The sequence below is a fragment of the Conger conger genome, chromosome 3, assembly GCF_963514075.1.
Source record: "Conger conger chromosome 3, fConCon1.1, whole genome shotgun sequence".
Lineage (NCBI taxonomy): Eukaryota > Metazoa > Chordata > Actinopteri > Anguilliformes > Congridae > Conger > Conger conger.
Window position 1 is genome coordinate 39,926,126 of NC_083762.1, and position 17,900 is coordinate 39,944,025.

Below are 17,900 nucleotides of genomic sequence, written 5' to 3' on the forward strand. Positions count from 1 at the left end.
CGTAGCCAAGTAGCCTAAATTAAGTTAATTTTAAATTTTGCCTGATTTACTTTTTATTAAATTCGTAGGCTGAAATGCCTCGCGGCAACAACTGTGTTTAAATGTATACTGCTTCAGCCTTTGGCAAGCTACTCAGAAGGGGGCGGCCAGCGACTGGTAGCTTGAGAGCAACGTGTTGGAGACCCATGGTGTAGGACAACGACTTTTCATTGGCAACAGTATTAAACCAACCAACAATATAAAAAATCGAAACAATGTCTTCTAGTGCTCATGGACTGATAGCCCTACTGGTAGGCAATATTACCCCGGCTTGTATTTGGGGGCCGGCCTTTATTTGTCCGAATCGACCACGCCCCCGGCTATTATCTGAGGCCCGGCTTCAAATAGAATCCCGGACACAATCTGAGGATTTACTGTAAGCATGTGAGAACAAGTAAGGGTGAAGCCACACATCCTCCAGCAAAATCGGCTGGCATTGCTCTTGCCCGTGGTGTTAGCTTTTTGCTAGCAAAATAATTATTTTGGCTGGTGGAGAATTGTCAGTGTCAATTAAGAGAGCAATGGGTTCAAATAAAAATGTCCAAGTATAAAATGGCAGCTTAAATTACAGAAAAAATAAATGTGAAACTCTCATGAATTTTTTTCCATTAAGAAATTGTGTTTTGATCCGGAAATCCATGTACTGGATGGGCAAAGGTTTTGCTCAGAAGTAAAGTGCCGATCCCACTGGTTGGCGATATACTGAATGTGCTATACTGCTAAATGCTATGCTACATGTGCATTTCATCATAGAAGGAAACAGCAGCAACTTAATATGCAGTTTTTGATTACTTAAAAAAAAAAAATTGTAGTTATGAGTGAACGGTCAGATTTGTGTACAAAACGCAACAACAACAACGATGACACTATCTATCCTCAGCTCGCCGGTCTCATGGGATGTACCAAAACATTCATGCCCATGGGCCTGACATAGTGACAGTAATAAGAAACCACCAATAGTTTAGCAGTGGCAGTGTGAAGAGCCTGAACGGAAACATATGGTTCAATTAAATCCTGAAAATATGAAGTCCCAAGGCCATGAAGTGCTTTGTACTGTAGTCAGCAGCACTTTAAATTCCACCCTGAATTTAACAGGGAGCCAGTGCAATGACTTAGGGACAGGAGTGACATGCTGCCAGCGGCGTGTGTGGGCAAGCACTCTGGCTGCTGCGTTCTGTACTAAGCCACTAATGTAGAATATAATCCATATTACCCGCGTGAAAATAAGAAGTCTTGACCACTAAATTAATGTGGGATAAGGGACAGCTCAGCTTTTATGGTTTTTGAATGCTTCAAATAATGGCTATGAAAAATTTGCCAGACTGCCTGGAACCAACTAGCAATACCTCTGTCTTTTTTGGAGATTAGTTTAAGGCAAAAATCACATGTGGTTAAAGTGCACATTGTCAGATCGCTAGTTGCTGGGTGTCCTTTCGGGTGATGCTCTGCCAGGCCTGTACTGTATGTTCAGAGATGCTCTTCTGCAATACCACTGTTGTCGTGCGTGGTTAGTTACTGTCACCATCCTGTCAGCTTCAAGCAGTCTTGCTCTTCTCTTCTGACCTCATTAACAAGGCGTTTCTGCCTGTAGAACTGCTGCCTATTGCATGTTTTTTTGTTTTTTTGCACCATTCTCTGCTAACTCTAGAGACTGTTGTACATGAAAATCCCAGGAGATCAGCAGTTTCTGAGACACTCAAACCACCCTGTTTGGCACCAACAATCATTCCACGGTCACTTGAATCACATTTCTTCCCCATTCTGACACTTGGTCTGATAAACAGCTGAGCCTCTTGACCACATTTGCACGCTTTTATGCGTTTATTTGCTGTCACATGAATGGCTAATTAAATATTTGTATTAATAAGCTGGCTTCCCTACAGTAGAAAATTGAGGTAACAAGCATGGAAAATTCCTTTGTCATCCATCATCATGGGAAAAACCAAAGAACTCAATTCAAATGAGACAGATGGCAAGTCTGGTGCAGTACAGTGCATCACTTCCTGTAAGGCTACTATAAAAATCTTTCTCTTCTTAGCACTTCTCGCACACTCTCACACGCTTAGCACAGAACCTAAGCTAGGCCAACCCCACCAGGGAAACATCATCACAACCACTGCTTCAGCGTTTTCTAGTTCACAACCTGCCTTTCTTTTAACTGTTGTTATCTCCCTGGCACTAATCTAATCCATGATAAGCTGTTTGGTCTCGTGTATTTAGAAAACAAGGTTTTAAACCTTGTCGTTCCGTCTGATTATTGTTTAGATAAATGTTTATCCTCCCACCTCAAATGACTTACACATGCTGTTAAGTTATTGGTTATTTCATGTTTAACATGTTTAAAAATCATGTTTGACATGTTTAATAATTTAGCCATTAATATGAGACTGACTAATGAGACTGCTTCTGGTGCCATGTGTGAGGACATAGAGATAAGATCCCTACATTATGGAGTCAATGTAAGTATTCTATAATTTAGTAGTTTCATCAGCATGACAATGAAATCCAAGATGCATATACAGGCTGAACAAGATGTTCAAGTGCATACCTCACATCATCTTTTGCACAGCATGAATTGCCTAACAGATTGTTGGCAGTTTGACAAATAGGAAGAAAACCACTCACAGGCAGTGCCTCAGATTCCTGTAAGTGTGTGCATTCTGTCCAAAAAGATACTGTTGATCAATGTGATCAACAGTATCAGAAGCAACTGAGAGATCCAAGTGAACTAAAATAGACAGCTGTCTCGAATTAGCTGACCATAGAAGGTCATACTACTGTATCTGAAACAGTATCTTCTGTTCAATTCTCTATTTTTCAAGTATACCTACTCAAATTGGCTTAACTGGAGCGAAGCCTGCAGATCAAGTTCGGGCAGACAACTTAAGAAGCGTCGCCCCCTCGTGATTTTTATGTCTAATGGGAGGGGCTATATAAAGCACCAACCTTACCTGTTCAGGCTCTTGTTCATTTTGCACGCTCTGCCATGCTCTGCTGCCTGCTAGCTGCAGCCACATCTGCGCTGATGCAATCACACAAAGCTACCCTGCTGCCTGGTTCCTCCAGCACGCTAAAGCCATTGTGCTGCTCTGGCTCTTTCTGCCGCACTGCCTGTTTTGGAATCCTGCTATTCTTAATTCATGCCTTAAAAATGTTTGCGCTCCCACCACCACCCCAGCATCCACCGGTGAGCTCTGCTTCTCAAGATCCCCACGAGAGGGAGGTTGTAGCCACTCCCTGTTTCGTCTGGCTTATAACAGGCAGCGATGAGAGGCAGAGCCCACGGCAAAGTTTGCTTTAAACCTCAATAAATATTGCTTAATTCATCGTTCAATATTCCTTCTTAACAGACATGACCTATATGATATTCCTGCCTCCATTATTACGGTATATAGCAAACAAACAGGAGTACACTAGAGAGCCTGCTGTTGAATAGGTACTGCAGTGCTACTGTAAGAGCACTGTAAGAGAACTGCAGAACAGTAACCTTGTCTCTAAAGGCCAGAGAATCGTTCCCGCAGGGCAGGCCGCCCGGGCGGGGCTCCAGTGGGTTTTTCTCCACAGTCGTGATGTTGACTTTCTCACACACAAATGGCAAGGGTGTGTCACAGCTGTACTCTCGCTCTGTGAAGAAAGTGTCCAAACAAGAGCAGTTAAATCCACCTTTATAACTCACCACAAAGTGAAGCACTTTGAATGAATAGTGGCATTTTTGAATAGTGGATTTTCATGAGGATTTTCACAGATTACAGAGTGTTATACATATGCCTAAGCAAAATAAGAAACATTCAGATACTTGCTTACCAGGAAATGCAAAGTCGGTATTCAAGGAAGAACATCTACCAAGGAATGTGGAATAGTGCCGGCGTAAGGGGGGCAATCTGATAGAGGCAAAATAATGCAGTTATGAAGTATGTGGATACAGTACTGTGCAGAAGTCTTAGGCACCCTAGACTTTATTATATATATGTTTAATTTTTGTGTGTGTTAGTATAAAAGAAAACATTTGAGATTTCCAAATATTCATTTTCCAAAAGATTTTAAATTTTTGTATTTAATTTTAAAAAGTAAGATATTATTGTGAGCAATTGACTACTTTTTACATAAAAACTTGATCAAGTCTGTCTGAAATCAGAGGCAAGGAGCCAACCAAAGTCTGCAGAAAAACTGTGGCAAGTTTTCCAACATGCTTGGAACAACCTCCCTGTTGATTGTCTTATAGAACTGCAGGACAGCCTTAGCCTCTGCTAAGGCCTCTGCACAGTAATACACATAAGGTACTGTGGGCTCCAGAATTATTAGAAAATTATGTATATGTTAGGTTGAAACATACTGCATAGGAAAACTATAGTTTTTTTCCAATGGACTCACTTTCATGTTTCAATATTCAGTAATCTCATTATTTCTGAATCAAACAAAGTTAAATTGACAATAATATTTTTCTTAATTTAGTCAATCTCAGTCTAAAGGAACTTCTACGTTATTCCATCACTTCGTAGAGAAATTAGGTAAGAAGCATGACCCTTTGTCATCCATCACCATGGTAAAAGCCAAAGAATGTCAATTCGAACAATGTTTCAATGGAACCAACCAAAATCAAGGTTTCATAATTATTGGCACCCCTGGTTCAGAACTTGGTGTATCCACCTGTGGAGTCTATTGCTGTAATGCTTGGACAAGTTAAAAAACACACGTAGTGGGATTTTGGACTATTCCTCAATGCAGATCCTTCCACATTCTTGGGTTTGTGCTTATCAACTGCCCTCTTCAGTTCAGCCCACAGGTTTTTTGATTGGATTGAGGTCTGGAACCTGAGATTGCCATTCCAGAACATAGATTTTGTTGTCACAGAACCATTTTTGTGTGGATTTTGAGGTATGCTTTTGGTCAATGTCTTGCTGAAAAGTCCACCTACAGCTAAATCTCACCCTTGTGGTAGAGGCATTGTTAGACAAAACTGCCTGATACTTGTTGGAATAATGGATTGATACAACTGATCTTAACCAGTGCCCCGGGACCTCTATAATTAAAACAGCTCCAAAACATCACTGACCCACCACCATATTTTGCCGTGGGTATGAGGTGCCTCTCCTTTTACACATCTCTGTTTCAATGCCAAACATGCAGATGCTGTACCTGACCAAAACATTACATTTTGTTCAAATTTGGTCATTTAAATTATGAATGAACGAAGTTGCTGTGTTCAGATGAGACAAATTGAATGTTTTTGTCAGATACAGTGTCAGTTTATTTTTGTGTTTTCTCACTATACATTAGAATCCACACCTGGCGATGAGTGTATGCTTTGATAAGTGACTCACAGCATGGGAGAAGTTGCCCCAAGTTCTCCAGTCTCCACCCACCAGCTCTGTTTTTTATCTGAAAGCTAAAAAAAACATTGGGCTGGTTATCTGCAAGGCAGGACATGTCACAACACATTTGCAGCTTCACGTCATCAAAAGATTTGGCTGTTATGAAATGTGACATTATACAGAAGCACATTCTTAACAGTGAATATCCATTTTGCCCTCTGTGAGCACTAAAATGTTAAGATGTTATTAAATGTTTCAATGTTTAAATATCAAGCCTATTGAATGCACACTCAAAAGAAATACTGCGATTATAAAAACATTTTTGCTCCTTACATTCCAAACAATGCAATTTGATTGGAGAATGGAACAATCAGGCCTGTTGTGTTTGGATGGCGCCATGATAGCTTTGTGACATACGTTTTTAAGTTGTGTTGGCTCTGTTATTTTCCTTGCAAAGTTGTGTTTGGACAGCTTTGTGATGTAAATCTCTATATAAATGGACTGCATTTATATGGAGCTTTTATCTAAAGCGATTTACAATGAATGCCTCGCATTCAATCATTCACACATACACTCACACACCAACGGCAATAGGGTGCCAGCAAGGCACCGACCAGCTCGTCGGGAGCTGTTGGGGGTTAGGTGCCTTACTCAGGGGGCGGGGGATCGAACCGGCAATCTGCCAGACAACTGCTCTTACCTCCCCAGCTAATGTGGCCCCTGATGAATTTGGAAAGTTTTAGGATGATGTTCCATGATGTTCCTTGTAAAGTTGTAATAGGATAGCTTGGTTATGTACCTTTTTAAGTTGTTTTAGGATAGCCCCCACTTCCTTCATGGACTGTGGTGTTGCCAGAGCGCTGCCGTTACTCGAACAGTATAGGTCAGCTTCCTCGAATGGGAGCATGGGCTCAGCCACAAACCAGAACTCATTTCCATCAACGAATATTGATGACTCATGGTGCCCATCTAATAAAAGCAAACACACACACAGAAAATTAATCATCTCAGATATAACAAACACAGTGATCATTAGCCTACCCTTTCTTTTGGTATGTTCAAACAAGTGTGGCCCCACCACCAAAATTCTCCCAACAGTGACTGCGGTAAATTGCTTGTTTAAAGTTTGTCTGTGAGTGCCACACAGCATGGTTTAAATATCTTAGAAATTTCTGATCTCTTGGGATTAGGGTTAAGTATTTTACAAAGAAATCTACATTTTGGAATAGAAGCAAATGTGTTTCTTGTGACTCATAAAATGGGTCAAAAGTTTCAAAGTTTGCATTTCCAGATTACATTACAGAACATTTATGGTATTTGGCAAACACTGTTATCCAGAGTGACATACAGTTGATTAGACTAAGCAGGAGACAATCCTCCCCTGGAGCAATGCAGGGTTAAGGGCCCAACAGCTGTGCGGATCTTATTGTAGCTACACCGGGGATCAAACCACCGACCTTGGGAGTCCCAGTCATGTACCTTAACCACTACGCAACAGGCCGCCTAGACAGATGTCTGTTATAGCGCCCCCATGTGATTAATTGGGTTAATGTTAACAGGTTTTTTTGACACAGCACTGGTCTCTATCAGCTTGCTTTGTCATTTCATTCATTTTTTAACTAGCATTACTCAGTAAAGAAATACAAGCACTTCATGTTATTTTCTTCCCAAAAACCTGACAATAGGCAGAAGGCTTGGTGCTGGCACCCTACTGTGAATATGTCCCTCTCTCCTTATCTGCTATTCAGCGACTGAATGAGCAACACTTTGATACAAACTGCTCAATCATGCGCGAACAAAACTATTTTTTGCACATATAATCAAACAAAATTAATTAATTCTAATTATTTGATAAAGATGTATGTAGGTGGGGATGAATAATTGGGGCTGCTGTAAATTATAGCTTTATGACTCCGCAGAGATAGCACCTTTGACATATTTTCAGTTTTTCACTTAAACCGAGACTTTCAATATACTCAGCCTAGATTTTAAAATGACAAAATTGAATGGGACTAGAAGAAATACTCTAAGGAATTGATGAGACACACTCCAAATGGTGGGAGCAGGGGAATGGTAAATGGTTTGCATTTATATAGCGCCTTTATCCAAAGCGCTGTACAATTGATGCTTCTCATTCACCCATTCACACACACACTTGCACACCAACGCCAATTGGCTGCCATGCAAGGCACCAACAGTGATTCAGGAGCAACTGGGAGTTAGGTGTCCTGCTCAGGGACACTTCGACACACCCAGGGCGGGATAGAACTGGCAACCCTCCGATCAATCCTGCCTGACGACTGCTCTTGCCTCCTGAGCCAATGTCGGCCACATTCTCACTTCAAGAAAACAGTTTTGCAACATTTAGTTTCGTAATCTTCATAAAATGAGGTCACTGCGGGTGCGGAAATTCTAGTTAGTAAAAACCGTGGCCTTTCTGGTGTTAACTCTTTCAGTCCCAAGAGCTTAACTACCGTAAAATCTGGCACTCTTGAACTTATACCTTTTCAACCTATCAAAATGACTGCTATACTTGTTTTTTAGCCCCTATTAAAACCCAACTACATTTTCTCAAAAAAAAAACCAAAACCCCAGGGATTCAGGTGTAACCATTTCATATTGGGCTTGGGACTGAAAGGGTTAAAAGAAGTAGTGGGGGTGTGCAATATTGTAAATAGTTGTACATACCTGTAAATAGCAGGTATGCAACACAACACGCAATAGTATGTGTTTGTAATGAAAACTGGCATGTTGTTTGTCATTTACAAATGAAACCGCCCTCTGGGTCAGCGGCAGCAGGATGAAAGCAGCACTTCTTACCTGGGTTATACCATTCAGGAGTACGTGGTGTCTTGCCTGGTGACATAAAGAAAGCAAACATTGTATCATAAAAATTATAATCAGCCCAAGCTTTAAAGCAGCTGTTTTTCAAATGCACAAATTAAGCTCAAACCATCCTGGATATATTTGACTGTGGATATCAGATTTTTGGAGCCCGATGGCTCAGCATTTTTGTGCACACGGTACGCGAACACAGCAAACAAATTCAAACCTCTGAGAAGAACAAAATTCAGACCAATTCAGGTAGTGACGTAGCACACTAGTATAAAAAAAGTTAAGATAAGAATACAAAAATGTTGGTTGTGAATGGCTGGTTGGAGAATGGCTGTTTGTGGTATTCAGGGGAAGTGTGTGACACTTCTTCAAAATGTAGCAAAACAACTGATTCTTAATTCATATGAACGACTGCATTTTTCCCTCCCTGGGGAACAAGATAATTAACTGCAAGACACCCAGCCCTGTAGATGGCGCTGTCATGGTCAGGATTCGACTCTGTGACTCTGAGCATGTTAATGAGGGCAAGGACAGGAGCTTGAGCTCAACATGTGATCCGTGTTTTGTTTTTTACCTCGAGGGATTTGGCAGACCCACTCCAGCTGAGCTTCACAATGAAAATTACTGGCAAGAAAATGCTGCAGCGAATAACCATGGAGCAAGAGGAGGAAGGACAAATAGGACCTCTTCATAGTCTGTTTCAAAACAGAATTAAAACGTACGTTAGAACACTTGATAGAGAATCAAAAGCCAAACAGTTGGAATGTAAAACAATTGTTAATACTGCAGATTCATGTACATGAATGATATCTCGGTTGGTGGATGTCAGTGTAAATAGTGGTCCAGTTTGCCAAACTAGAGGCCTGTCTTGAAGAAAAATGATCCTGAATGACCCAAAATGGGCCTTAAATGGATTCAGATAAGACTGAGATATTGTACTGCAGTAAGCCACAAGCCACCAAGAGATTAATTCTTATATCTTTCTTTAAATTTAGATTATGAGAGTATGTGTTTGTGCTCTTGGTGTCAGGTTCACTCTGTTTCCCACATTAATAACATGCTTTGTTCTGACTTTGTTGTTGTAGTGCTTTTTTTTTAATAACTAAAATTACAGTGGCAGAGAAGAGCCTACAGAGTTCCTGTTTAATGTAATAATCTCTAGATTAAGTTTAAATGCTGGCTCAAAATTCTACTTTTAAAGTTCCCCAATTATTATTTTTGCCATTATATTATTCCATAAGGTATACCAAACATGTCGATAATTTTTTTTCAAAGACAAAAAAATGTTCTCTTCCTTGATGAACATGCCGTTTTGGGTGGTTGTTGGCACATTTTTACACATGCCTGTTCTGGTTATACGTCCATAAATGTCAGGCTGTCTAGGATCATCCAAGATGCATGCACACCCCCGTCTTCAAATCTTTCAGATAACCTGTCATAGTGTAGCACCCTGGGGCTTTTCAATATTACACTCAGGCCTCTACTGTACATGTTCCTCCCAAGGTTCCTCAAAGATTCCTTCCCACCGAGGCTTTTCGCCAATTTGAATGCTTTTTCTTTTGTGTTTTATATCTCACATTTTTGGGGGTTCAGGCTCAGCTTTGCCTGATGTCTTAGTGACAAACATAATTTTGCTACTTGGCTACTCGTGACATATTCTTCGATTTACTATCATGAAAATCCACTGATCTGGACCTGACCTACAGTATTTAACCCCTAGTAAGAGGTTATTTGCAAAGGTCAACCATGCACCTCAAACAGAGGGGCAAATTTTACCATAGCATGTGCCATGACTACTCACTGCCAGGTGTGTTACTGGAGATCACAGAGCCTCAGCACACTCTCTACTCTCGACACTTTCTAGAGACATGGGATATTCAGGGAAATGAGACATGATAATTTACCTTTAAGGCAACACAATCACGGTTATATTCATCATCTTCCTGAAGCTCTCCTGTGAAAAAAACAGAGGATACCTGCAACAGAGGAGTCAAACTGTCAAGCCAGCATAATCACAACATTCTTAAACACTGAGTGTGTCTATATGAACGGTTTGCTCCAAAAAAGAAGAAAAAAGGCAATGATCTATATTGTTATGTTCAAACATACAGGAAAATGAAATACGTTTGTTTCAATACATTTACTCTCATGTTTCAGGGTCTTTATTCTTTTTTCAAAAGTATTGGCACCCCTTACAGTTATTGTCAATGAAATCAAACAAAGTTATAATTGGCAATACAATTTTACTTAATTTAGTTAATCTCAGTCTAACGGAACAATATTGTGTCATTCCATCACTTCCTGGTTCACTAGAGTATAAAGCATGCAAAATCCCAACGAACTGTCAGTTCAAAAGCAGTAAATGACCAATGACAAAAAAAATACAGAAATGGTTAAACATAAAAATAAAAATAATTTCATATATGCACCTTGTCCCCATGGATGGTGAGGGAGGTCATAAAGAACCCAATAATCACAGTTTAAGAATTGCAGATAATATTGGTTGCATCTTGGGTCTTTAAAAGAACCAATAAAACACCACCTCCATATTGCACCAACAAACTATTTGGAGGGGTGAGACAAAGAAAGCCCTCACTGAACACAATGAACAAATCAAAGCAACTTTGGTTGATTACATTGAATCATAATGGAAGTTAATGTCAGTCATGGTATTAGTTTTTAGTTAACAGTATTTTTTGTGCATATTTATCAAGGGTGTCAATTATGGAGATGACTGCATGTTGCCTTATTTTCTGGATTGCATCACACTTAGTATGTGCATCCAGTGCCACCAAAAAAATATAAATCTCAGTAAATGATCTCAACTGATAAATGCTTATCAGTTTCATGAACATGAAATAGAAACACAGTCCTGGAATATTTCGCAGTCATGGGAATGAGACTGATATTGTACTGATATTATTTTGTTTGGCTTTTTGACTTTCGACAGTACTTACCGCTCTGCCGTCACTCCACTCCCAGGCATTGCCAGATAACGGGTTTCTGCGATTCAGCCCGATCCAGAAGTACCGGTCATTACTGTGGAAGAACCAAACAGCAGTACTACATCACTTATGGTGCCCTCAGAGCTGGGAGGAACATTGTAATTCTATGTCACACGTACAGGAGGAACAAAGCATAATGTGGCCATATGTGGGGTGTGGGGGCAACAGGCAATGTTTACAGGGTCACCGGGCACCTAAATGCCTGTCGTAAAAGACTTGCCAGATGAAAACCTTGAAAGGAATGCAAAAACAAATAGTCCCTGAGATTGTCAGTCTCAAACAATCATCAGGCTGACATCTGAGCTGGTTTAAATCTTTAAATCTGAGACCTTTGCATACTAGATTTATGGACCTTTTCCTTCCTTACCCTGGGCACATGTGTGACTATGCTGTTAACATTACACTGTTCGATACAGTTTAAAGTAGGCTACTTTACTCATATTTACTGCAGTTTCATGTTTTTTCCAAGGTGAGGTTTAATTAGATTGGCCTTATTGACACACTTCAGTTCTGGCTTTAGGTTTCCAGGCTGTTTGACAACCTCCATTCACTCCATGATAAAGGATAAAAACATACATTAGCTATACAAACAGCAATGTTTATACTGCCAAATAGACTACATCTAATGTAGCTTTCACTGAGAAAATATACAAGGCATCCAAAGTACTTAAATGGGCTACATTATGCAATATCTGACACAGTAACTGCACCCCAAGTCACTTCTATTTGGAGGTAGTAGTTTGCAACTCCTAGTGTTTTTCCACCTGAACAATTGACTTACATTCCATCTTTCCCAAGACTCTCCCACACGTGTTTACGAGTGTTTAATCTGAGTTGTGACTGCTGATTGGTTTTCATGAAGCCAAGAGTACGGTACCTTCCCTTTATTTGGGGTATGCATTTAAAAGAGCCGGTGAAACATTTATGTAAAGCAGCAGCTCTCTAGAGTAGTTCTCCACTCAAGATGAACTACACGTGCTACTGTGTGTTTGGGCTTCTTGGGAGGGGTGAAGTGCACCACTGCAAAGGGAAAGGGTTGCGCTGGATTCACAACACAAGACAAAACAAGAACAACATTGCTAAACGGAACACCCCGCTACTTTCGACTGGACTGTAATCACGAGGAAGAACTGTACCGATGGTCTATAGCAAAGACATCTTCTTTCTGGATTACAAATATTTGCCCTAATATGTGTATATATGTTTTTAATTAAGCAAAAACCTAAAAGTGTTTTTCCCTGGTCTCCCCTACTCATGTTCCAACACAGAAGCATTCAATATTAAATTACACTGGTTTGTGTGGTTTTGTTTCTCAAAAAGGAGTGCATTTTTTACAATTTGAAATTTACATAATGTGAAACAAAATAAATGTTCATCATCATTTTCAGTTCCCCTGATCGCAATGGCAAGTGAACTCTAGCCATTAAAATTAAGATACCTCATACTTGCCCTCAGTTCTACTTGTAAAAAGCATACTTCTTCTTTTATATTACCTCCTGCATTTATCTTAAGACCATGTGAATTTCCTGTGTTGTTGCTCAAATGGGGTGCAGATGATCACATTATTATACTGAATCTCAATGATTTGATTGTTTTACATGCACCACTTTTGTTTCCTATATTTTCCTATGGTGAACACATTACAGATTACATATCTGTAAAAAAAAACACACAAGATTAACATCTTTCAAAATGTTAATCTACTAAAGCATTAGTTGATAAATGGCTCCAAGTAATAGCATAATTGCTACAGCTCCACTTAAAACATATCATGTACTAACTCATTCTGGACGGAACTTTTAATTCCCAAGCTCTTCTTTTGTAAAGCTCACATTTGAGGTGTGGCTCATTTTGCTGCTAACAGAAATATGTAAAATATAATTTGCATAGCAGTTGAACCAGTTTTTTCCAGTGCACGAAAACGACTCACAGTGGTGTTTTCCAAACAGGAAATTACTTTTGGCAGAGAATCACATCATAAGATGTCACAACAATCCAACATGTAATATATCAGTTTGTTGCACCATAACATGTGAGGTGAACATACTATTTTATTGAATATGGTATTTCCAAACTATTAAGCGATGAGATCTTACCTAAATAGATTTTCCCTGGTATTACAAGGTGTGGAAAAAACTTAAATGTTATCTGCACCATCTAATGAAAGTTCAGGGAATCCCATTTAGTAAAATCAGACTGTGGGGAAGTTCATAGACAGGCAGTTCATAGACCGGCAGGCAAACATAGTTACGGGTCTTCACCAGGGTGTCATCGTGGCCAGATATTACCGATTTCCTGCACCCAAAGGTGACATAATAGGAAGCACTATGTCTGCAGTGCAGAACAGCCCGTGAGAGGTCGGCTGAATATCTCACGCACAGATGGCGGACAGAACTTCAGAGACGGCGCAGAAGGGCCGAGCGTGTTACAGAGAGGCCTGTGGTGGGCGTGAGGGTTACCACGACGACTCGGAGACGCCAGGCGGAATACGGCTACTGAAAGGAGACCGTGTCGCAGAATATAACCTCATGTTGCACTGAAAATAATCTGAGCAGGCCGGGGTTGAGCGAGCGGCGAGAGGAACGGGGAAAAAATGGAGGATGCCCACGTCTGTTATGGTATTCGCACTGATCGGAGTGGTTGGACCTGTCTGTCGGAAGTTGTGGGCAGCAAGATCTGGAAGGCCTCTGGGACTGTGTGCTCATTTGTCTGTTCTGGACACTGTGGGCTACTTTCCCAAACACAGATTAAACACAGTCACAAAAAAATAGCATGAGCAGAGATATCAGTTAAGACAGACTGTGAGACCTGCTTACAAGTGCCAAAGGACTAAAGCAACTAAATACTAGGACCCATTAATTTCAATCAGATCTGGATCAACGTCTTCCTCCAGCTCATGTCTGCATGAGCTTGACCTCTGGACTGTGATGTGACATCACATGTTTTAGAGGAGAACAAGCGCTTGTGTCCACTCGTCTAAGAACAACAATAGAGTGTTGTTCTCGGACCAACACTGCAGTATTCAGTTGTGGAGTCACTGCATTAGCATTAGCTAACACTGAAGCAGGCAAACTGCAGGCACCGCATGTAGCAGTACTACTCTAGCTAAATGCGGAAAATCAGACCTGGGACAAATACGTAATTGTTTTGGATTCAAATACTTTTCTGTGCCTGCCTGGTGAAATTGAGCCAACCAAGAGGACCAGAAAGCAGGGCTAGCACACTTTGAGCGTGTTTCACAGGTTCCAATACAATAGCCAAGCTCAGTAAATCATAGAAAAGTATTGGAATCCTTGACCCAGGTCTGATTTCCGTATTGGTACGAGTAAGTGCCCACATCACAGTCCATCCTAGCCCTGTTAAGACAAACTGTGCAGACGGGTAAGGAGGGTAAGGAGGGTGTGACCTGATAGATCCCCTCAGGATGGTGTGCAGGACCTCCATGTCGTCCTGGTTGCTGAAGCTGGGCAGGTGGCCCCCCAGAGCCTCGCAGAAGCGCTCCGCCTCCTCCCACGTCCGAGTGCGACTCACCCTCTCCTCGTGGAAGACCTGCCAGACGCATCATCATCATCATCACCACTGTGGGGGAATGCACTGCACTTCAATAAACCATGGTTTATTCAGAGCGACATACAGTTCGGTCCGCTGGCTTAACTGCAGTGCAGGCAGAGTGAAAAGTCCAGGGGTTAGAAAGTAAACGCCCTGCCATGTGTTTCTTCCACCCATGATTTCAACTCCAGCCAGCTGATTTCACTCATTTGGTTCTACATCCTGGCTGAAGGGTGAATTGTGCTACAGTGGTTTCGTGTTTCATTTGGTGCTCTGCTTCCGCGGCAAGAATGCCACAGGCCGGGAAAACATAATTGCAAGATTCCAGCAGGGGGCAGCCGTGTTTCATTTCAGGGTTACTCGCAACAAATAGAGGATTGCTTAGCGCTGGTTTGAAGATATAATTTGTATTTGGGGAAAAAACCTTTGCTCTTTTTTAGCTGGGGAAATATTAGTTGACACGCTTCTTGATTTATAATTATTGTTATGCATATTAATTAAATTCCCAGTTGACTTCAGTTTTTTGCTCAGTAACAGGCTGAGCAGTCATTTCTAGCAAGATTACCCATAATCCTTGGGTTGTTTTTTGCACAACCACCATCAGGTGGCAAATGTGTACACTCTACTCCAGGCTGCTGTGAGCCCACGTGATGGATGGGGCTGAAACATATACATCACCATCCTCCACCAGGCGGTGAGCTTATAGCTGGACAAGCTTAAAACTGATCAGTACCAATGTGAACCACGTAGTTGCCAGTAAATGCAGTGTTTGTATAGATTGCTAGTTTACTGATTTTTTTACCTAGTGACAGCATTATGACCTAGGTACTCTGTTATGTAGGATAGGTTTTTAAAAAATAATATTGTGCATTTGTGTGTAAAATGTAACATGGGAGATTTTGCATAGTTGCAGTAGAGCAAGAATGATGGGTATTACAGCAACGCGCTTCTCATGTGTGAGTGACATGGCAATTTGAAAACTTCATCAGAGTTAACAAATCTGTGTTTTGGCACCATGAAAGTAATGTTTTTTCACCAAAGTATGTTTTGATAAACTGATGATGTGTAAGTGCCACAGACTGCAAATATACTTCATTTAAATCACTGTCTTGGTTGGTTATAAGGCAGTATTGTCAGGGTTTTTCCAGGCAGTACCGTTTTTCTGGCTCACGCATGGAGATTGCTGCCTTGGTTAATTGGTATCACATTCTCACATTTATTTTATTTATTTATTATTAAACTGTGTGTCCTTTCTTAAAAGGAAAGTGTGCTAATTACTAAATATTACTATTTTCCACTGCAAATAGTATGCCGCAATGCAATGCAATTACTGGACATTTTAACAGCTAGACTAGAAGAAATTATCAACATGCATCATATGTAAAATATATTAAACGCAAATAATATGTAAATAAAATAAACATGAATTGGCACCTCCAATGCAAGAGGAGGGGAAGTTGAAATGGGTTGTATGTTTTAGGATGACAAACTGTAGCACCATTAAACAATGGTTATTAGGCTGATATGGTAAAAATAAATATTGATATATTTTTATTTTTCATTTTAAAGTTTGTATTACTAGGCCTACAATATAATGTAGGTCTATATTGCAAGGTTTGAGTCTTTGATGATCGGCATTTCTTTGATGACAGACTTGCACACCTCGAAAATGCAAGCTCAATTCTAAACAAGTTTCCCTGAAAAGATCTATTCTGAAAATCATAATTAGATGCGGATAATTAGGGGCGACATTAGCTCAGGAGGTAAGAGCAGTCGTCTGGCAGTTGGAAGGTTGCGATTCCCCGCCCTGGGTGTGTGTCCCAGAGCAAGACACCAAGAACACTTTCAAACAGGAAAATAATCTTCATTCATAAACAATATGGATAATTAGAACTACAGTGTTAAACAATAAAGGCGGAACAAAACTCAAGAGCTCACTGTCCCAATCAGGCCATTTCCTGATTAATGCACTTAATCTGCCCCAGCAAACTCAATTAATATTCTCAAACTCATTATTACAAAAAGCAGGTCACCTATTCTGAAACTTCAGTGAGCATGGACATTAATTATACGGAGGTGTGAAAAGCCCAATACGTTCACCAGCTTTGTGTTCACTGCTCTTGACATGTTAATGACATTGACATGTAAACGTGTTTGTTTTCAATGCATTAAGGGGAACGTGGGTCAACTGCTAAATGTACAGGCTATTTAAGCTAATAACTAGATAACTCCAGTCTAATTTCAGTGCAGAAAAACAAGTCTACATGTCCACAAATTTTGCTAAAATAAGAATAAATACATAAGGCACATATACTAAACTTCCTGATTGGGCTATATTTAATGGTACTGAGTATTTTGAGAATTCACTGTTGTACTGATACTCAAGTATCAGGGGAAGTCTCTGCCACTGCATAGTGATTAAAATAGATTTCTCTAAATTGTAGCCTATTTATAATTTAACATGATGTGAAAAAGCTGCGTGTACATTTCCTTTTACTGCGCATCGTGCTTACTAGTGATTGTTTTACTTGAATCAGTGTGGAACAAAAATCGAAAGCCCCAGGATGACATGAAAAGCTCAAAACACAAAAAATACGTGTGCGGGCCTTCAACAAATATAGAATGTGATTTCATGAGGGAAACATTACACACTGGCAAAGGGAGGGTGTAACCACCGGACATGATACACTCATCGCAAGCTGAAATTCCTCTTCAAACCGCCCAGCACAAGCTGAGCCACTGCAGACAAACACTGCAAAGATTCATGATTCTTTCACTGCCCTGGTACGTTGACTTGAGGGCCGGTCACACTTTTTTCCCGAAATACAAACTGGGTTTAAGCTGGGTTGGCTTTACCTTGTAGCAGTAGAGAAAGCCCTCTTTAGACTCCCACCCATCAGGGCAAGGGAGACTGGGGTCGGGCTCAGGGTCGGGAGAAGGAGGGAGGATCTGCTTCTTACACACGGAGCCGGCACTAAACTCGGAGCAACTCTGCAGCTGCCACTGCCCCAGGAGCACCCCGCTGGACATCACAGCACACTGTCCAGGCCGAGCTGTAAGCACACCCGACACCAATGGTACACAAGTACAGCATTATCCAAAAAAATTAGCAGTGCAGTAGGTTAATGGATCGAGCTATCTCTTTAAATGAATCGTTCTG

At 40.7% G+C, this 17,900-nt stretch overlaps 1 protein-coding gene across 1 annotated transcript in view; it reads right to left on the bottom strand.

Annotated features, from left to right (window-relative positions):
• ly75 (lymphocyte antigen 75) overlaps nucleotides 1-17,900 on the bottom strand; it is a 57,804-nt gene that overhangs the window by 19,488 nt on the left and 20,416 nt on the right. The window contains exons 12-21 of the mRNA XM_061234657.1: nucleotides 17,597-17,793; nucleotides 14,598-14,740; nucleotides 11,144-11,225; nucleotides 10,091-10,162; nucleotides 8,761-8,881; nucleotides 8,172-8,207; nucleotides 6,151-6,320; nucleotides 5,361-5,425; nucleotides 3,844-3,920; nucleotides 3,527-3,663 (exon numbers count right to left, since the gene is read on the bottom strand). Coding sequence (XP_061090641.1) covers nucleotides 3,527-3,663; nucleotides 3,844-3,920; nucleotides 5,361-5,425; nucleotides 6,151-6,320; nucleotides 8,172-8,207; nucleotides 8,761-8,881; nucleotides 10,091-10,162; nucleotides 11,144-11,225; nucleotides 14,598-14,740; nucleotides 17,597-17,793 — 1,100 coding nt within the window. The remainder of the gene's footprint in view (nucleotides 1-3,526; nucleotides 3,664-3,843; nucleotides 3,921-5,360; nucleotides 5,426-6,150; nucleotides 6,321-8,171; nucleotides 8,208-8,760; nucleotides 8,882-10,090; nucleotides 10,163-11,143; nucleotides 11,226-14,597; nucleotides 14,741-17,596; nucleotides 17,794-17,900) is intronic.